At 44.5% G+C, this 21,935-nt stretch overlaps 1 protein-coding gene across 1 annotated transcript in view; it reads left to right on the top strand.

Moving 5' to 3' along the window:
- RIOX1 (ribosomal oxygenase 1) overlaps positions 1 to 21,719 on the top strand; it is a 46,259-nt gene extending 24,540 nt beyond the window's left edge. The window contains exons 9-15 of the mRNA XM_040429586.1: positions 6,348 to 6,526; positions 7,334 to 7,438; positions 9,867 to 10,008; positions 12,528 to 12,648; positions 20,310 to 20,409; positions 20,565 to 20,651; positions 21,113 to 21,719. Coding sequence (XP_040285520.1) covers positions 6,348 to 6,526; positions 7,334 to 7,438; positions 9,867 to 10,008; positions 12,528 to 12,648; positions 20,310 to 20,409; positions 20,565 to 20,651; positions 21,113 to 21,202 — 824 coding nt within the window. The 3' untranslated portion in view covers positions 21,203 to 21,719. The remainder of the gene's footprint in view (positions 1 to 6,347; positions 6,527 to 7,333; positions 7,439 to 9,866; positions 10,009 to 12,527; positions 12,649 to 20,309; positions 20,410 to 20,564; positions 20,652 to 21,112) is intronic.
- The last annotated feature ends 216 nt before the right edge of the window (positions 21,720 to 21,935 follow it).

Here is a 21,935-nt window from a genome sequence, read left to right on the forward strand (position 1 = left end):
AGCTCAGGAGGCAGTTGAAGGATAAAACTGAGCATGTGCGGCTGTCACGATCAGTGTGGGGGAAAAACTCCACACTAAACACAGGAGGGAAGGGGAACAGTAACTGGGCCTGGAAACTAGGGAAGGAACAGGTCACCTCCTAGACAACCCTAATCTGGGCCCTAACTACCTATCAATATCAATAGACCTTGAAGGTAGGAATATTGATATGCTGGATACCTAGGCCCTTATATCCCTATAAGGCCCTGGAATGAGGTTAGGACCAGAGACAACCCATTCCTCCCCAGATGGACGAATGGAAGTCTCTGTCTCAGGCCTAGATACAAACAACAGGGAATATAACAAACACAAAATAATAAGAAAAGACAAGACTTATCTGAAAGTAGAAAACTGGCAACTCCAGAAGCACCAGAGTACAACCGCTCCAGCAGCGCCGCGGCCTTCTCACTGTTTACTGCAGGCCCAGTGACGTCACAACTTTTTTTCAACTGGCCTTTGGCGCGTCTAAGCTCTGTTCACTTGAATGGAGCTTAGCCTCGCCCAGGCCATTGATACTAGTCGTGATGTCACTGGGCCTGCGGTAAACAGCCAGATGGCCGCGGCGCTCCTGGAGCGCCGCTACCTTCTCAAACAGCTCATCGGCGGCGGTCCCGGGTGTCGGACCCCCGCGATCAGATGCTGATGATCTATCCAGAGGATAGATCATCAGTTTAAACAAACTGCAGAACCGCTTTAACTATCTATGACCCCCTCCCCCAAAGTAGGAACCAGGGTCATTTATTATACTGAAATACGCACTTACAATTCGAATTGGCTCTGGATGCGCCAAAGTCATAATTTTCCCCTCCCCCACGACAGCACCACTGAGAGATGGCTCCGCCTCCAAGGACAGGAAACCTGTAGCATAAAAAAGGTGGAGCCACTCTCCCACCTCAGTGAGGTTTCCTGTCCCTGGAGCAGGAGACTTGTAGTTTTTATTTCTAGGAGGCCCATGGCTTGGAAGTCCTAGGAAAGCCTAGAGAGTCATGGGTCTTACCAGCCTGAGACCGGGTGCCGGGTCTGTTTAGGGACGATGGAGGTCGGTCCGGGGCCGATTCTTCATTCCAGAGGCTGAGGACACCGGTCCCTCAAAGGAGTGAGACCGCGTGGGGCCGCACGAGCGGCTCGCATGGAACACGCCAGAGGGCGATAGTTCCGGGTGCGCACGTGTGTGCTGCAGACTGCCGACGCAGGAGCAGTGGAACGCACCGGAGCAGGAACCGGAAGTCGCGGAATGACGTCACAGAGGTGAGACGTGCGTTCCAGATACAAGTTCCGGTCAGATGACCGGAAATAAAAGGGGAGACCAGGCGGTGCAGCGTTCTCAGTGTTGGCAGGCACCATTGAACCTGCAGAGAATTCTCCTAAACGCTGGGCTGCTAGTCATTTTTCCTTTCAGAAAGCATCCGGACCAGGTTGGTGACTTCTGGCACAAGAAAGCTCCCGGGGAACATGTGGAACTCTCCAAGGAGAGGTGCTGTTCCCTGCTTCATATTTTTCCTAAAAACCTCTATGCCTCTAGGTATATTATGGAGGAGGACAAGAGGTCAGAAGAAGTGGACGCTGAAAAGCAGATGCCGGTATAGAATCTTCTGAAGGGGTAAGAGGCAACGGTTGATATAAATACTGATGGTGTTCTTTGTATCTGCTGTCATTTCTTAGGTACCACCTAAAAAGGTCGCATCAAAGAGAAAGAATAAGGAATGTGCACTATGTAGATGCCCCTTGTCCTCATCTTATTCTAAAAAACTATGCCAGGAATGTATTGACAGAACACTGGCAGAAGAATCCCCGAATTTTATGAAGGGTATTAGAGCACTCATTAGATCGGAGGTTAAGGAGTCCCTTAAAACCTCAAAAAAACCTAAAAAAGCAGCGGAAAGAGTAGATTCAGAGGTGGAGTCAGTAGATGATAGTGAGGAGGATAGGGATGAGGAGTCTGAGGATTCATCCTTATCAGAAGACGAGAAAGAGAAAAAATTTCTGTTTCCAGTAACGGATACAGAAAAACTCCTGAAGACCATTAGAGCTACTTTGGAATTGGAAGACGTCAGAGAGGACATATCCATGGCCGATACAGTTTTTGAGGGACTACGGGAAAAGAAAAAGAGATGTTTTCCCTTACATAAAAGCATTTCAGCCCTAATAGATCAGGAATGGAAAAAACCTGACAGAAAGGCGTTTATAAGTAAAAATTTCAAAAGAAAATACCCTTTTGAGGAAGAGGCCACTACGTCCTGGGACAAAGCGCCCAAATTAGATGTGGCAATATCCAAGGTGTCCAGAAGATCTTCCCTACCATTTGAAGATATGGGGTTTTTGAAGGATCCATTAGATAAAAAAAATAGACTCTTGCCTTAAAAATACATGGGAGGCATCTACGGCTTCCTTCAGGCCCAACATAGCCGCAACGGTCACAGCTAGGTCATTAGCCATCTGGCTTGAAAGACTAGAAGGACAGCTAAGGGACAAGTGTCCTAGGGAACAAATTCTAGCTTCTTTACCCACCTTACAGAAGGCGGCGGATTTTTTATCCGACGCCTCGGTTGAGGCGGTTCGTTTATCGGCCAGGTCTGCTTCCATCTCTAATTCAGGCCGTAGAGCTTTATGGCTGAAGAACTGGAGGGGAGGAGACATGGCTTCTAAGCAGCGCTTATGTGGTATTCCCTGTCAGGGTCAATTCCTGTTTGGCCCAGAGCTGGATGCTCTCCTAGAGAAAGCAGCGGATAGGAAAAAGAGGATGCCACAGGAATCCTCTTTTTCACAATTTAGACCCTACAGGCGTCCCTTTCGGAATACATCAAGATTTCAGGGAAGAGGACAGTCAGGAGACAGGGATCAGTTCACCAGACCCAGGGGGTCAGGAGGTAGGGGCTTTATGTTCGGGAACTCCTCCTCCCAGAAGGATAAGATGTCCAAAAAATGACGCCAGACTACAGGTAGGGGGGAGATTAAGATTCTTCCTTCCTGCCTGGAAAGATGTAGCAGGCATTTGGGTCACAAATATTATGATGGAAGGTTTAAGACTGCAATTCAAGAGACATTACCCACAAAGATTTGTGGTCACCAGAGAATCCAAAAGATTGACAGAAGAGGTAGATCAATTAATAGTCAAGAAGGTGTTGATACCAGTACCAGAAATGGAGTGGGGGAGAGGTTTTTACTCGACTCTGTTTTTGGTGAAAAAACCGGACGGTTCATTTCGGACTATAATAAATTTAAGACAATTAAACAAATCCCTAGTCATAAAAAAATTCAAAATGGAGACCATAAAATCGGCAATTCATTTAGTCTTCCAAGGGTGTTTCATGGCAGTGTTAGACCTAAAAGATGCATATCTGCATATTCCGGTGCATCCTTTCTTCCAGAAATTCCTGAGGGTGGCGGTAGTCAGAAAGGGCAGGACCAGACATCTACAGTTCCAGGCTATGCCTTTCGGACTATCAAGCGCACCAAGAACCTTCACCAAGGTAATGGCAGAAGTGGCCTCATTTATCCGCAAGGAGGATATTCTTTTCCTGCCGTATCTAGACGATTTTTTAATAATAGCAGAATCACAAGAGAAGTGTCAGAAATCTGTCCAGAGAGTGATTCGGATTCTAGAGCATCTGGGGTGGATGATCAATATGAAAAAATCCAGATTAGAACCCAGCACGGTACAGACCTTTTTGGGATTGCGGCTAGATTCCCTGCGACAGAGGACCTTTCTTCCAGTAGAGAAAATAGAGAAAATTCGGAACGAGGCCCGGAAAGCTCAGAAAAATCCGGGAATGTCGGTCCGGAAAGCCATGTCTCTATTAGGCTTGATGACAGCTTGTATACCAGCGGTCCAGTGGGCACAGTTCCATTCAAGACAGTTGCAGGAGAATATTTTGCAGGTAACTGGACGGAAGGAGATTACCTTGGACTCCCAGATGAATCTGTGCAGGAGGACTCTTATCTCCCTCAACTGGTGGTTGGAGGTAAAGAATTTAGATCAGGGTATCCCATGGAATTACCCAGATCCGGTAGTCATTACGACAGATGCCAGCCCATGGGGGTGGGGGGCACACTTCCAAGATCAGTTAAGGCAGGGAAGGTGGTCCCCGTTACAGAGACTATTCTCTTCAAACAGGAAGGAGTTGAGAGCAGTGTTATTGGCCCTAAGAGCAGCCCTTCCAGAGATTCATCACCAGCATGTCAGGATCATGTCAGACAACAGGACGGTAGTGGCATACCTGAACCGTCAGGGAGGTACGAGATCCCGATCTTTAATGAGGGAGACAGAGTTGATATTTTGGGAGATAAGAAGTCAGGTGACACACATATCCGCTCTTCATATAAGAGGAAGGGAGAATGTCCAGGCCGACTTTCTGAGTCGCCACCGATTAAGACAGGGAGAATGGTCTCTAGATCCCTTGATATTTGCAAAAATTGTAGGATTATGGGGGGTCCCAGAGATAGACCTCTTTGCCACCAGAGAGAACAGGCAGGTGGAGAAATTTTGCTCTCTCAACCCTTACGAATCTCCGGTTGGGGTGGATGCCTTCCTTTTGGAATGGAAGTTTCATCTAGGGTATGCCTTTCCCCCTCTTCAGCTCCTTCCCAGAGTGCTCAGGAAAATCAGAGAGGAGAGGTCGGACATGATAGTGGTCGCCCCCTTTTGGCCAAAGAGGGCATGGTTCTCCCTCCTCAGGTCCATGTCGGTAGTGGAACCTTGGGTTCTCCCCGAGATCCCGAATCTCCTAAGGCAGGGCCCAGTAATGCATCCGGAGGTAGAGTCCCTCCATCTCACTGCTTGGAGATTGAAAGGGCACACTTAATCAGGGAAGGTTTTTCAGAGGCTCTCGTTTCCACAATTCTGAAAAGCAGGAAAAAAGTGACCAACACGATTTATGCTAGAATTTGGAGAAAATTCTTATCCTTTTCAGGCCTCGACATTAATGTTTGGCCAGAAAGGATTTCCACTAGACAGGTGTTGGAATTTTTACAACAGGGATTAACCTTAGGTTTAGCGAAAAGCACCCTAAAGGTTCAAGTTTCAGCCCTCTCGGGATTAAGTGGTAGAAGTCTGGCCATGGATCCCTGGATAGTCAGATTTTTCAGGGCAGTAGATAGGATTGTTCCAGTGAGGGGGCCTAGGTTTCCTCCCTGGGATCTGAATTTAGTTCTGAAAGCCTTAACTTGTCATCCATTTGAGCCTATCGAGGATAGCTCCATAAAAAATCTAACTCTGAAACTGGTGATTCTGATAGCCCTCACTTCAGCACGAAGAGTTAGTGAGATCCAGGCCCTGTCCATTAATCCACCGTTTATGACTATACGAGAGGATAGGGTAGTGTTAAGGCCAGACCCAAAATTCGTTCCTAAAGTCCCTTCTAGGACCAACAGGTTACAGGAGATAGTTCTCCCAGTTTTTTTTCCAGATCCAAAGAATGAGGATGAAGAGAAATGGCATCTCCTAGATGTAAGAAGGTGCCTGATCCAGTACCTAGAAAGATCCAGGGACTGGAGAAAGTCCTCATCTTTGTTGATCCTACATGCGGGGGTTAGGAGAGGTAATGCTGCCTCTAAGAGTACCATCGCTAGATGGATTCGAGAGCTGATTTCTCTAGCATACTCTTGTTCTGGGGTTTCTCCTCCACTATCCTTGAAGGCTCACTCTACCAGAGCGGTATCTACCTCCTGGGCAGAAAGGTCCAGTGTGTCAGTTGATCAGATCTGTAGAGCTGCCACCTGGGCTTCTCCATCTACCTTTTATAGGCACTATAGATTACAACTTGATTCTATATCTGACCTCCTTTTCGGCACAAAGGTGTTAGAAGTTGGTACCCACCCTTAGATTCTATGAAATCTCTCTCAGTGGTGCTGTCGTGGGGGAGGGGAAAAATGATGATTACACTTACCGGTAATCGGATTTTCCTGACCCCACGACAGCACCCATCTAATTCCCTCCCTAAGGTGGTGGTTGGTGTTAAGATTTCACGTGGTGATATGCAAAAAAAAAAAAAAAAAAAAGGATTTAGATATTGTATTAACCAAAAGGGGAGTCCCTCTCATACTCTGTAAACCCACTGAGGTGGGAGAGTGGCTCCACCTTTTTTATGCTACAGGTTTCCTGTCCTTGGAGGCGGAGCCATCTCTCAGTGGTGCTGTCGTGGGGTCAGGAAAATCCGATTACCGGTAAGTGTAATCATCATTTTCAGCGGAACCACTGCCAGCTTAGGGCTTAGCGTTTTAGATGCCGTTCTTAATAAATGTGTCCTAAAGTATTTTAAATTAGCTTTTTGTTGCAGTTTTCCGGTCTGAGCTTTGTTTTTTACCAACAGTGAATTTCACCGACGGTGACCTTGGGGAGCCCATTCTAGAAACCATTTTGGAAGCTGGAGACCTTTTGTACTTTCCTAGAGGTTTTATTCACCAAGGTGACTGCCTTCCTGATGCTCACTCCTTGCACATAACTGTCTCTTCATTTCAGAGGAACAGTTGGCTGGACCTGCTGGACAAGGTGAGAACGGTACCAGTGGTACAAAAGCTCAACAACGTCCTCTTCATTAGGGCTCATGCACACGACCGTATGCCCTCCGAGACGTACGGTCCGTGAGCGGGCCATATGTCCCGGAGCGGCATACATCGTGCACACGGGAGTACACAGCATCATAGGTTACTATGATGCTGTGCGCTTTGGGCCGCCCGTGGGGCGATTTGTCCTGCACTCATGATATGATATATGAGTGCAGGACAATATCATGCTGTGTACTCCCGTGCGCACAATGTATGCCGCTCCGGGACATTTGGCCCGCTCATGGACCGTATGTCTCGGAGGGCATACGGTCGTGTGCTTGAGCCCTCATATTGATAAATCTATGTAGAAATCCAGTGCGCCAATTCCACAAATGCCGCTTAGATTCCAAGAGCATTTCACGCTGTGGATGTTCTTTTTCCTGAGGCCAGCTGTGAAGCCACATGCACACTTGGCTGTATTGCTACAGAAAGTTTTTGCAGCAATTTAGTCTACAGGGAAATCTGCTACTTCAGACTCGCACCAAGTCTTGTGGCTTTTGGTGCAGATTTGCTTGCGGATTTCACCTGTGGGAAAAAAAGGGGAGTAGCGAAAAAAGAACCAAGCAGAATACCCTGGTGCATATGTGCCCTCCCATGCCAGTCTTGGTGTAACCGGGCCTCCTGCCATGCCACCTGCTCCCCTGTGGTCATCAGTTACAAATAGTCAGATAACCCCTTTAACTGTATTTTCTGTTGCCATTCTTTATATAACATTTCCTGACTGTCTCCTTTTGTAATGACCTTTTTCCAGCTCCTTCCAGCTGCCCTCCAGATTGCTGCTGAAGAGGATGTTGAGTTTCGGAAAGGACTTCCTCTAGATTACCTTGATTATATGGGAGTCCAAAACGTGGAGTCAGTAAGTGCGTTTTGTTTCTGTTTTCACCTTGAAAATGTATCAGTCTCTGTCATTAGGCGTGTTTTCTTTAAGAGTAAAGTGTCGTTATAAAGTATCCTGTACTCCGTCTGCTAGTTTTATATATTTTTTTATATTTTTTTAAGAATAGAAATAAAAACATAGAGCAATGTCAAGCTGAGCCTGTAAGTGCCTGCCATTAAGTGGAAATTGAAAGCGGCAGGTAGCCAGCGCACATAATACCATTTGTTGTACTGTGAAGCATTAGGCGACTCAATTGTTTTTCAAGTATCTTTAAGCTTGTAAAGGCATTTATTAAGGTGAACACATCAGAGGATCCATCTGAGACAATGTTTCCTCAAGCCTTCGTTTTATCATCTTAAAGGGTCCAGAAATCATGACATTATTGCAGCCTGCCTCTGTAAACCGAAGATTCATACTTGCATGCTGCCTCCTGCTCCGGTCCTCCACGCTGCCTCCTGCTCCGGTCCTCCACGCTGCCTCCCGCATGTCAATGTTCCAGTCCCCGTGGTGTTTACATCCGCTGCCGCATGGGGGCGTGTTCACATGAACCACTGCAGCCAATGACTGGCTTCAGCGGTGATGTGCAGGTAAGGCCTCATGCACACGACCGTTGTTTTGGTCCACATCGGAGCCGCAGTTTTTGTGCCTTGGATGCGGCCGCATTCACTTCAATGGGGCCGCAAAAGATGCCGACAGCACTCCGTGTGGTGTCCGCATCCGTTCCGTGGTCCGCAAAAAAAATGTAACCTGTTCTATTCTTGTCCGTTTTGCGGACAAGAATAGGCAGTTGTATAAATGGCTGTTCGTGGCATTCCACAAATTGCGGAACGCACACGGACGCCATCCGTGTTTTGCGGATCTGCAATTTGCGGACTGCAAAACACACAACAGTCGTGTGCATGAGGCCTAAGTATGAAGCTTTTGTTTATGGAGGCAGGCATCATTATTCCCACGAGACCCTTTTTAAAGGGGCATTCAAAGGACTTCCTTTAGATTACCTTGATTATATGGGAGTACAAAACGTGGAGTCAGTAAGTGCGTTTTGTTTCTGTTTTCACTTAGAGACTGGTACATTTTCAATCATTAGTCGTATTAAGAACACGGGTCAGGAGGGGTTAATAAAAATAAAAGTTATTGCTCATCTTCACTGATCCCGCCTACCGTTCCAAAGCTTCTCTGTTCCCTGCAGCTCTTCACGTCTTGGTCCTGCCTCGACATGGCGCTAGGAATATCACACTCAGTCGGGCATTAGGTGAGACGGGTCAGCGCTCTGCCCAGTGAATGGCTGAACAGGTCTTTCCTGGCATTTCTAGTGTGTCCAGTCAGGACCAGGTAGGATTGAAGAGCCGTGGGGTACGGAGCTGCATTAGATGCTTTTCCTGAGGATAGGTCATCGATATTGTACTCCCAGAAAACCCCTTTAATTGGGCTAGAAGGATGTTCTAAGTAACTAAGTGGCTTAGTTACCAATAGCAGCCGATCTGAAAAATGAAAGTTGGAATTTGCATGGTTGCTATGGTAAACCAAATCCGTTTTCCATTACACAAGTTTTGATAAATCTCCCCCATAGTGTTTTCTGTATATACGGAAGTAATTTGTGGAAAACAGTCTTTGGCCTCTTTCACACGAGCTTTACGGATTCTCTCAGGGTCTGTTTAGTGAAAAAAATAAAGGTCTTGCACGCAAGTTGTCAGTTTTGTCAGTTCTTTTTATTTTGGTTCATTTTTCACGCGCGTCAAAAAAAACGGAAGAATTACTAGCAACCATCAGTGAAAAACGCTTTGTATCCGGATGCAATGCGTTTTTCACGGAAGCTCCATTCTTTCGCGATTTTTTTTCACGTAACGCAGAGGTGACGCATGAAAATAAACGCTCATGTACACAGACCCATAGAAACGAATGGGTCAGGATTCAGTGCGGGTACAGTGCGTTCAATTCAAGCTTTGCACCCGTACGGAAAACTCGCTTGTGTGGCAAGAAATAAGTAGTTTGCAGAGAATGCTGTGTTTTAAAAACTCCTCTGACTCCCAAAACTCTAGGACTTTGCGGATTTCAGTGTAGTCTGATCCTGCGTCCTATTCCCTTCTATTTGTCTTCTGGGTAACATTCCAGATGTACATTTTCACACAGTAGGGGACAAATGGAAGAAATGTGAGGCTGCAGGACCCTAACACACACCATTTGTTTGCTAGTAGTTACTATGGAGCTGCATAGTCTGCACTGAGGACATACAAAAAAATGGTTGGAAATGTGAACGTGGCCTTGAGAAAACTGCTAATGATTTACAATGGATGCACGGCTGGTGCTGCGACTGTCCCATTTCCTTTTAATCTGTTATTTCTGGTTCCATTATCAGTTATTTTAATAGCTTTTATGTTTTTTTTTTTTGTTTTGTTTTTTCGTATAGTCGGACCCGCGGAGAAAGAATTTCATAGAAAAAACTCGGGTGCTGATGAGAAAGTTGGCAGAATATGCGCCGGTCGATGCTGCGGTGGATCAGAAGGCTAAGGCATTCCTGCATGATTGCTTACCTCCTGTACTGACACCTGGTATGATCTGGTCATGTTTTTTTTTTTCGTAAAATGTATTGTGTTTCTCTAGAGTTTTAATTCTATGGTGGTGTGGTGTATTGCTTATGTTTTTTAAAAAGTTTATTGGAGGAGCTCACATTTACTAATGTGAGTGCACCTAGATTTTGGCATAAATTTCACTAAAATGTTACTGCACCTAGTCTGACAAGGAGGCATGACTTAATTGAAAAGGGATGTGGCCTCATGGGAAAATAGGGGTAGCCTAATGTGCCACATTTTGTGCAAAAATTAGGCCACAACCCTGGCATAAAATTCTGTCTCAAACTAGGCCACCCAGTTGGGGGTATAAAGTTACCAGATTTATCATCCAGCCGGAGCCCCTGTGATAAATCCGATGCAGGTCTACACAGCCGGTCTAAGATTACACCATCTATAGCGGTGACGGCTAACCTCCGGCACTCCAGCTGTGGTGAAACTACAACTCCCAGCATACTCCATTCATTTTTATGGAGTTCTAAGAACAGCCAAGCAAGTGTGCATCTTGGGAGTTGTAGTTTTACCACAGCTGGAGTTCCGGAGGTTAGCCATCACAGATCTATAGGATTAGTAAATCTGCCCTATTATTTTGAGGAATTGCTCTTAGGAATTAAGAGTTAATTTTGTTAAAGGGATTGTCACCTCGTTTTGGCTTTTAGAGTTGCGGACATGCACGGCTAGATCGCCGCTAGCATGTCCGCAATATACCTGTCCTGTGTGGTTTTATTGAGTGTAAAAAATGATTTTATAGATATGTAAATGAGCCTGGTAAGGAGCCCAAGGGGCTGCACTAACCATTCTGGAGCCCAGCCACACCCCCTATGAAGGAGCCCAGCACCGCCTGTGTCCTCCGAATCTCCTTGCTCACAGCTAGATCGCTGTAATCTCGCGATGCGCAGTTCCTTCCCTGAGGCTGATGCCAGCACAGGGAAGGAACACTATATTGGCATTGCGCATCGCGAGATTATGGCGATCTAACTGTGAGCTAGGAGGAGATTCGGAGGACACAGGTGGTGCTGGGCTCCTTCACAGGGGGCGTGGTTGGGCACCAAGAAGGTTAGTACAGCCCCTTGGGCTCCTTACAAGGCTCATTTACATATCTATAAAATTATTTTTTAAACACAATAAAAGCACACAGCGCTATGGGACAGATATATACCTGTACTTGCTGATTTAAAAAAAATATGCGCCGCTGTGCCCCGCTGGATTTCTCCCACTCAGTATGCTAATACTGAGCATCGGAACAATGAGGAGGAGACTCCAGGGTTTCTCAATGGGCGTCTCCCTCTCCCTGGCTGTAGCGATGTCCAAACGCAGTGCAGAGCGTCATAGCCGGGGAAAAAAAACTCTAAGGCTGGTTTCACAAGTGACTGTTTTTCGTACGGCAGAGTACAGTACCAGCAGAGTGAACAGTAGAAACTGACCTGCAGATTTTAAATCTACAGCATGTCAATTTATACTGCGGGTTTCACCCTTTCCAGTGCAAAGAATGAAACTGCGTCTAATCTATAACTTTTCTGCAACAAAATCTGCAGTGTGTGAAAGCACCCTTATTTTCTATTCCACACTGGAGGGAAAAATAAAAGCCAATTCTCTAGTCACGTTACTATGAGCAATTTATTCACTTTTGTTGTCTGCCCTTGTTATTGTAGATGGGTCCATTTGGGGAGGTGTACTGGTGCAGGCAGTTTTCTAGTATAATTACAGTAAATAAAATGAAGGTAATGACAAAAGTAGGTAAACCGGTGGTCTGGCTTTCAAGGCTCGCTAAGTAAGGCGATGTCTACATTGCATTCAGTGAACTAGTTTGGCATATACTCTGGAGAAGCACATTCACTGAACGTAGCCATAGGCCCACATTTAGCCAACAAAGGACAATGTTTTGGTCTCACTCAGGATGAAATGCATCACCATACAGTTAAAACGGTTGTGCAGTGATTTATATTGATGACTTATCGTCATGATAGGTCATCAATATCTGATTGGCCGGGGTCCGACACCTCTCACCGCTGCCGATCAACTGTTTGAAGAGGAAGCAGCGCCCCATGCGAGCTCCTGTTCATTACACTGCACTTCGTCACTTGAATGGAGCAAGTGCTTGAAATTACATTATGCCGCCGCTCCACAATGTAATGACCGAGAAGCGCTGCCTCCTTGTCAAATAGCTGATTGGCAGAGGTGTCGGACCCACGCCGATCAGATATTGATGGCCTATCCCGAGGATAGGTTATCTATATAAATCGCTGCACAACCTCTTTAACTGTACAATGTAAAATTTGTTTTTTTGAGAATTCTCCTGATGTATTTCTCCGACCAAGAGTCTGAGGCTGGTCAGTGAACGTTTACTACTGCATCTCTGTTTAGATAAATTAATATCGCCAGGAGCAACCTGCACCATATTCCAACAGATATGTGCACTAAGTGATAGTTCGCACTGCACTGCTGATTCTGACGGGCATACCCAGGAATCTTCACCCCCATTATGTATGTCTCCCTTGCAGCTGAGAGAGACCAAAGTGTACATGGAGCTCCAGCCAGATGGGAAAATGGAGAAGTGAAAGACGGCATCATACAACTTGAGAAGGACACACCAGTACGATTTCTGAGAGGCGGGGTAGCAAGGTCAGTCTTTCCAGTTTTCAAAAAATTACTGGAGAGGGTGAAGGATCATTGATATTATTTTACGTGTCTCTTTGTAGCGGATCCGCAAAAAAAAAAACACATGACATCCTTATGCCAGCCTTTTTTTTTGCGGATCCATTGTAACAATGCCTAAAACGGACAAGAATCGCCGCCATACTCCTGCGGCGCCATAAGGAAGGTAATGTCATGGGTATCTCAGGGGCCACAGGTGCCAATACTGGGTGATTTTAACAAATATTTAGATCCTTCTTTGGAAAAATTTCCGCTGCCTCCTAACCTAACAAATACTGGTGAGACTTCATTGGCAAAGTTACTCAGAGAACTGGACCTGCATGACTTGTGGAGAACTAGATACCCCCAGGAACGGCAGTATTCCTGCTTTTCTGCGTCTCATGGGTCCCTATCCAGAATAGATTTACCCATTGGGTCTCTAGAAGCACTATCCTATATCTCTATTATAGAATACCTACCGCGCTGCCTCTCTGATCATTCACCTATCAATATAGAATTGAGGTTTGGAAATGAGAGGGTGCTGTGGTTCAGTGCTCTGGAAACTCAATCCCTTCTGGATACAGCTATTAGACGAGGAAGACCCCCTAACGAACCAAATAAAATAATTTTTCAATCTCAATAAAGGATCAGCAGCTATAGGGACAATATGGGACGCTATGAAAGCATATGTAAGAGGCCTTTATATCCAGAAAATTAATAGACGCAAAATTAAAACTAGGGAACTCGCCAAAGCTATACAGCAGGAAGTGACAAGGATTGAGCAATTGTAGATCAGTACACCCTCCCAGCAATCTGAAATGGTATGGAAAAATGCACAATCTACACTATCTGACCATTTACTGCATATAGCAGACAATAAATGTTTTTTCATCAAACAAAAATATTTTGAGGCAGGGGAGAGTACGGGTAGTCTACTGGCCAGAGTCGTCCAGTCACAAGAGGGTGCGTCCAGAATAGCAACAATTAGAACCATGGATGGGGCACTCTCGGTGGAAAATTCAGTAATCCTTGATACATTCCATAAATATTATAAGGAATTATATTCTTCTAAAATGACCATGGAACGATATGATACAGTCCTGATCAAAAGTTTAAGACCACTTGAAAAATGGCAAAAAATCATATTTAGCATGGCTGGATCTTAACAAGGTTCCAAGTAGAGCTTCAACATGCAACAAGAAGAAATCGGAGTGAGACGAAACATTTTTTGAGCATTCAATTTAATGAAAACAACGAATAAACTGAAACAGGCTGTTTTTCAGCTGATCAAAAGTTTAGGACCACACCTCCAAAAAAAAACTAAACCCCCCCCCCCCCCCAAAACAGAAATCCAACTTCCAAACATGAACTCAGTAATGAGTAGCTCCACCGTTATTGTTTATCACTTCAAAAATTCGTTTCGGCATGCTTGATGCAAGCGTTTCCATGAGGTGAGTGGGAACATTTCTCCAAGTGGTGAAGACGGCCGCACGAAGGCCATCTACTGTCTGGAACTGTTGTCCATTTTTGTAAACTTCCCTTGCCATCCATCCCCAAAGGTTCTCAATTGGATTAAGATAAGGGGAACACGCAGGATGGGCCAAAAGAGTGATGTTCTTCTCCTGGAAGAAGTCCCTTGTCCTGCGGGCATTGTGTACTGTAGCGTTGTCCTGTTGAAAAACCCAGTCGTTACCACACAGACGAGGGCCTCAGTCATGAGGAATGCTCTCTGCAACATCTGGACATAGCCAGCGGCCGTTTGACGCCCCTGCACTTCCTGAAGCTCCATTGTTCCACTGAAGGAAAAAGCACCCCAGACCATTATGGCGCCCCCTCCACTGTAGCGTAGAAAACATCTCAGGTGGGATCTGCTTGTCATGCCAGTAACATTGGAAACCATCAGGACCATCAAGGTTAAATTTTTTTCTCATCAGAGAATAAAACTTTCTTCCACCTTTTGAATGTCCCATGTTTGGCGCTCTCTTGCAAAGTCCAAACGAGCAGTTCTGTGGTGTTCAAGGAGACGAGGTCTTTGAAGACGTTTTTTGTTTTTGAAGCCCTTCAGTCTCAGATGCCGTCTGATGGTTATGGGGCTGCAGTCAGCACCAGTAAGGGCCTTAATTTGGGTCGAGGATCGTCCAGTGTCTTGACGGACAGCCAATTGGATCCTCCGGCTCAGTGCTGAGGACATTTTTTTTGGGTCTTCCACTTGACTTTTTTGTTCCATAACCCTCAGGATCATTTAAGAAATTCCAAATGACTGTCTTACTGCGTCCCACCTCAGCAGCGATGGCGCTCTGTGAGAGACCCTGCTTATGCAGTTCAACAACCCGACCACGTTCAAAAAGGGAGAGGTTTTTTTTGCCATCACAACGTGTGACTACCTGACAGAAAATGACAATGAATCCACATCTTTGCACAGATTTGGCCTTTTAAAGGCATGTGGCCCTAAAATTTTGATCAGCTGAAAAACAGCCTGTTTCAGTTTATTCGTTGTTTTCATTAAATTGAATGTCTAAAAATGTTTTGTCTCACTCTCATTTCTTCTTGTTGCATGTTGAAGCTCTACTTGGAACCTTGTGAAGATCCAGCCATGCTAAATATGATTTTTTTGCCATTTTTCAAGTGGTCTTAAACTTTTGATCAGGACTGTATAAAGGAGTATCTTGGGCGAATATCAATCCCTAAATTGTCCCTAGAATCTGCTGCATACCTGGATGAACCCCTTATTTGGAGGAATTGGAAGTAGCTTTGAGCTCCTTCCCTAATTAAAAGGCCCCAGGTTCGGATGGGTTGCCCGGGGAATTTTTTAAACTGTATCGAGACCGTCTCCTCCCGCATCTTTTAGAGACCTTTTAATAATTACCTACATCTATGAGGGAGGCGAATAGTGGTGGTTATTCCAAAACCCAATAAGGACCCAATAAGACCTGACTCCTATATACCCATTTCTCTCCTATCAAATGATATAAAAAAACTTCTAGCCAAAGTATTGGCCAACCGGCTTAATAAAGTAATCACTCCTTTAATACATAAGGATCAGACGAGCTTCATGCCAGATAGGAGCACGGCCAGTAATCTTCGTCGATTATTCCTGAATATCCAGAGGCCATTAAATACCAGGGGTTGCCGGGCAATAATTTCCTTAGACCCTGCAAAGGCTTTTGATGGGAATGGGAATACCTATGGAAGGTTTTGGAAGTCATGGGCTTTAGACCGGGATTTGTCTCTTGGGTCAAATTGCTGTATAACTCCCCGCTAGCAAGGATTAGGGCAAACGGGATACTTTCTAATCAATTTCATTTACATAGGGGCACACAGCCGGGTTGCCCCTTATCTCCCCTACTATTTGCAATAGCAATTGAGCCCCTAGCTTGTCTTTTATGTACCTCCCCAAACTGGAAGGGATTTCCAATAGGGCCCCGAGATGAAAGAGTCTCGTTATACGCAGACTATTTATTATTGTATGTGGGAGATCTACAGGAGTCTATAGACCCCATAATGCACGAAATTACCGATTTTGGGAAATACTCTGGACTAAGAATAAACTGGGACAAATCCACAATTCTCCCATTGGATCCTACCCCACCACAATTGGACCTCACTCGTATTCCCTTGCAGCTGACCACTCAATTCAAATACTTAGGGGTGATGATAACACCGATACCATCTGAATACATAAAACTGAATCTAGAGCCATTAATTGCTAACTAATGTTTGGTGCAAACTACCCCTTACGGTAATTGGCCGTTGTAACTTACTTAATGATATTCATGCCACGACTATTATATATATTACACAATTCACCGGTATGGATCCCACAAAGGATTTTCTATAAGATTCAGGGGATTTTTAGATCACTGATATGGAAAAAGAAACAACCGAAAATTTGCATAGAAACACTCCAAAAAAGTAAGGAAGAGGGCGGCCTATCTCTCCCGAACCTATGGTCCTATTACATAGGTGCACAATTACAACACGTTAGGGGATGGATTAATACAACTAATTTAGACCCTTCAGCTGATATTGTTGCCCAGACTATGAAACAAAAAGTGCCTATTGCCTCGTTGGAAATAAGTAGGCATCAACCTCTGGGTAAAAAACTTCCCACATTTTCCCTTTTGGCCAAGGTTTGGGCAAAATTTAAAGAATTAACGAATCTGACAGAATTCAATGACATTACGCCAATATGGCGAAACCCCCAGCTACCAGAAATATTCAGGCTGGAAGGCTTTTCCCCATGGGAGGAGAGGGGCATACTCTCTTTGGACCAAATTCAATCTCATGGAGTGTTTAAATCTTTTACTGAACTTCAGGAAGAGTTTGGCCTACCCAAAACGGCATTCTTCCAATTCCTTCAATTAAGTTAAATTTGTTATCTAACAAAATCTTTGTATTACTCTGTAATGTCATTGCATCAAGTTTCTGTCCATGTAAATGACTGACAGGATCTTGGTCATTGTGTATTTTATTGCTAGTTTTATTTAAAATCAATAAAAATGATTTTTGCTATAAAAAAAAAAAAGGACAAGAATAGGACATGTTCTATTTTTTTTTGCGGGGCTACGGAACGGACATACTGATGCGGACAGCACATGGTGTGCTGTCCGCATTTTTTACGGACCCATTGAAATGAATGGGTCTGCATCCTATCCACAAAAAAAAGGAACGGACACTGAAACTAACAACATTTGTGTGCATGTAGCCAAGGGGTTGTGCAGTGTCATGATATTGATGTCTTGTCTTCAGAATAGGTTATCAATATCAGATCTGCTGGGGTCCAACTCCCAGCACCCCTGCAGATTAACTGTTTAAGGAGGCCGCTGCGCTAGCGCTGCATCCTCTTCAGTGTATTGTAATCACAGCCGATTGCATATTCTGTAATTACACTGCACCGCCATTACAATCTAGACGGTGTACAGGTAAACAGTGAAGAGGACGTGGCGCTCACATGAGTGTACCTGGAGTCAGACCCCCGCAGATATGATGTTGGTGACACAGAACACCCTCTTGAAACCAATAATTAACCTTGTAGCAACCATTCTAGGTGATCTACATTTTCCTTCAAGCAAATAATTAAAACCAAAGCAGTCAGCGCTTTTTCAGCCCATGTCACATCTGTGTGGAGACTGCAAGATTTCCTGCCTTTATTGTCCTGTTTTACTGCTCTAGCTGCACTTTGCATACAGTTTTTGCCCAATTCATGAAAAATTGTTCCAGTGTGAGTGGGGCAAGCAATAGCAATGATTGGACTGAGAACATCTGTTGGTGCCTACCAATATTTCTGGTGGGTGTTCCTGCAAAGAGGGCCGTTACTCCAGCTGGATAATACAATTACATCAGTACAACGAATGGCTGATAAATGAGCTTGTCGGCTCATCACCACATTCGTTCCCTGTAATTGGCCCGATCATCGTAAGAATGACTGACAGGTTTGGATATAGAAAGCCTTTTTTCTCTCCCATGACACAATCCTGTCCCACCTTTTGGCTCTTAAAGGGGTTATCTGGAAACTCTATATTGAAGACCTATCCTCAGAATATTAGATCACTTGGGGTCTGACTCCCGGCACCCCCACTGATCAGCTGTTTAAAGAGGCTGCTGTGCTTACCGGAGCTCCGGTGAACGCTGCGGCGTCCTCACTGCTTACCAAGCACACCGCCGTGTGACTTGAATGGGACTGAGCTGCACCTAGGCCGCGTGACTGATGTGAAGTGACTAAAGGCCTAAGCGCTGTAGCCTCTTTGAACATCTGATCGGCGGGGGTCTAGGGCAGGCATCCTCAAACTGCGGCCCTCCAGCTGTTGCAAAACTACAACTCCTAGCATGCCCAGACAGCCTACAGGTGTCTGCCTACAGCAGGGCATTGTGGGAGTTGTAGTTTTACAACAGCTGGAGGCCTGCAGTTTGAGGATGCCTGGTCTAGGGTGTCAGACCTCTGCCATTCTTATAAAGATGACCTATTCTGAGGATAGGTCATCAATATTCCCGGATAATCCCTTTAAAGAGAACCTGCCACCATGAAAATGCAGTACAGTCTTGCAGGCAGCATGGTATAGAGCTGGAGGAACTAAACAGATTGATATATGATGTTATGGGAAAACTTTAAATTCATATATTTAAAAGCCTCCTCATTTTGAGCTCAGTAGCCATGTGGGTGGTCCTCTCAGTGATTGACGGCTTTCTCGGTGTACGTACTCGGACACGGGAAGCTGTCACTCACTGATAAGACTGCCCTCATGGCTACTGAGCTCCGAAAGATTTAAGTGAATGAAATACAAATGATACTGGGTCTTTTCCCACAGCTTTATATCAATCTGCTCAGCTCCTCCTGCTCTATAACACGCTGCCTGCAGATTGTACTGCATTTTCACGGTGCATAGGTCTCCTGCACAGAGCCCGCAGGCAGGGAAAGGATAGCAACAGACTTGTGGCCACTTCTAACTAATAAGATATACAGTATATATTACAAAGTTTCATATAGTCTCATATACTACAGTTGGATCATTTGAGAATGTCAAGCTGGAGACTGTGCCAGTTTCTATAATTAAAATATAGCAAAAATGCTGCCCACGAATGGCTCAGGATTTTCTGTGCAGTATTTTACTTTGTATGCATTGATTTCACTATAGTGATTGAATTATTTATGTATAAGGCAGGAAATATTGCTATTAGATGGCCTAATTTAGGAGATGTCTCTGATTTCATATTGACATCTTGGCATATAAATGGTCTGAAATAATGGGCACAAAACAGGAACAATGTATTTGTCTAAATGGTTCCTTCCAGAAGAACGATTTAATCTTTTACCTGCTCTGGATTCTCACCCAGTCCTGGAAATGGGCCCCTTTTGTTCTTTAAATCCCATGTATCTTTTTGTAAGTTGCGTGTATAGCGCACCACCGTGTGAAAGAACTCCACTACTGTTTAAGGGTGCATTCACACGACCGTATTTTTGGCTCCGCATCCGTTCCGCAATTTTGCGGAACGGGTGCGGACCCACTCATTTCAATGGGGCCGCAAAAGATGCGGACAGCACACAATGTGCTGTCCGCATCCGTAGATCCGTTCCGCAAAAAAGATAGAGCATGTCCTATTCTTGTCCGCAATCTCGGGCAAGAATAGGCATTTCTATCATAGGGCCGGCTACATTCACACAGCCGTATCCATGTTTTGCTGATCCGGAATTTGCGGACTGCAAAACACATACGGTCGTGTGAATGTTGCCTAAAGGATAGAGAATAGGTTTTATTAGTGGCACAACCCTTTAGTGACAGACCACTGAAATCATAGTGCCTGTCACTACCTTATGCTGCCCTCAGAGTTGGAGTATATTGACCTTTTTAAAGGTCCAACCCCTATAATGGACGAGCCTCCCTAGCATCGCAGGGAGCTTAAAGTGGTTATGGACTGTTTTGCCTTATGTTGCTGCTTCCTTGTGTAGGTACCTGTTCAGATGTGTTCTAGGGACACACATTAGTTTAGCTTTGTGGTTGGAAGGGCCAACATGGAACTTTTCAAATAATTTGCAGACAGCTGAGTAGTATTGATGGAATCTAGTTATTTGTGCAGGAGATTAGAAAGTCATGCATGTCTGTGATATACACACTGCATTTATGAAATTTACCCCAATCTTTGCTTCTCTGCAGGTTGTGTAGTGAGGGAGAAGCCTGTGTATTGTATTACTCGACAGATAATTCCAGAGTGTACCACCAGGAGGCGCCAAAGTCTATTGAAGTGAATGCTGAGGTAAGAGAATCTGCTTCTCGGGCTTCTTACATATGCTGGAGTCATGGTCACGAGTGCGAGCGTGTAATAGCCGTCACTGCATTGCCTTTGATTGTAGTCTGAATTTTTTAAATCCTGACTCTTTGTGTTGTCAATAACAACTTTTTCCATTGCAGCATGTGGAAGTAATAGAATATCTTCTCCACTGTTATCCTCATTATGTGACTGTAGAAAGCATTCCCCGTGGAGACCTGGATGACAAGGTAGACATGTTCGCTTATTACTAATGGGTGTTGCTACATGCCTCTATGGCTTCATACACATGACTGTATTTTGTAATTTAGGAGTGAGAAAAATGCAGATTATACACAGAAGGTATCCGTGTTTTGCGAATCTCTGATTTGGGGACCACAATATGGACACTATCGTGTGCAGGAGGCCTTAAACGATTACTTTTTCGCTGAACCGATGATTAAAAGGGGTATTCCGGGGATAACTTGTCATAACAGTAATACCCCTTTAAGTGGCCTTGGCCATAACCTTGTAGACCCCAATCTCCTACCTATGGAAACCTGAGTTTTTATTTCAGTGGAAGCCATGAAGGCTAGATATTTGAATCCACCAGCTTTTTTTTTTGGGTGGGGGCACATACTAAAACAGCATATAAAATAAGAGAATATAGTAACACTGCTTTTATTAATTCATTATTTGATTTGTATTTCAGCTTGCCGTAGCCAGTATGCTATTTGAGAAGGGTCTGCTGATCACCAAAGAGCAACTGACTCCATTAACAAGTTCTGAGGAAAATGAGTGATTAGTATTTTGGATCTAATGGAGACTGTGAAGAGAATGTCCTGCCTTCTTTGAGGTTCTGTGCATTGGACACTCTTAATCTCAGGAATGTATGAGGAGGAGGATCACTTTTGAACTAGTAAATCATCTTGGCCCACCTGATGTCCTAGTTTTCTCTGCTGTTCTTACATGCCTAAGGAGTAATAATAATAAATGTTTTCTGACATCTTAGTCTGATTTAGGATACTCACCTCTGCCTTAATTTAATATGTCTTTGAAATGTAAATGAAAGGACTGTATGATACTCAAATTTTATATAGACTTAAAAACTGTTCAGAAATACCGTAAATGATTTTAAGGTCTATAGCATTTCATCTTTGGTGTTAAATGTCATAGGAGATAATGAAGACCAAGTTCACCTATTGATGTGCTATCTGTAAAGAATAAATCAAGGCAACTGGACTTACTGTAGATTTCTTGAAAACGTTTCACTCGTTCTTCCAACGAGCTTTCTCAATTCTGAGTGACTGTACAAGAATTCTCTGGGAATAAATATGTAACTGAATCAACATCTGGTAACTATACCCAGGGTGGGGTCAGAGGTCATTATACCCAGCATGGGGTCAAAGGTGTGGATTCCATTATCCTAATTGGAGTCAGTAGGTGATAATGACCTCCCAGAAAAAGGTGTCAAGACAGCATTGTATGTGGCAGACAATAGTACGCAGTCCAGTGCAATGAGGAATGCTCAGAAC

This window comes from Bufo bufo, chromosome 4 (genome assembly GCF_905171765.1).
Source record: "Bufo bufo chromosome 4, aBufBuf1.1, whole genome shotgun sequence".
Classification (NCBI taxonomy): Eukaryota; Metazoa; Chordata; class Amphibia; order Anura; family Bufonidae; genus Bufo; species Bufo bufo.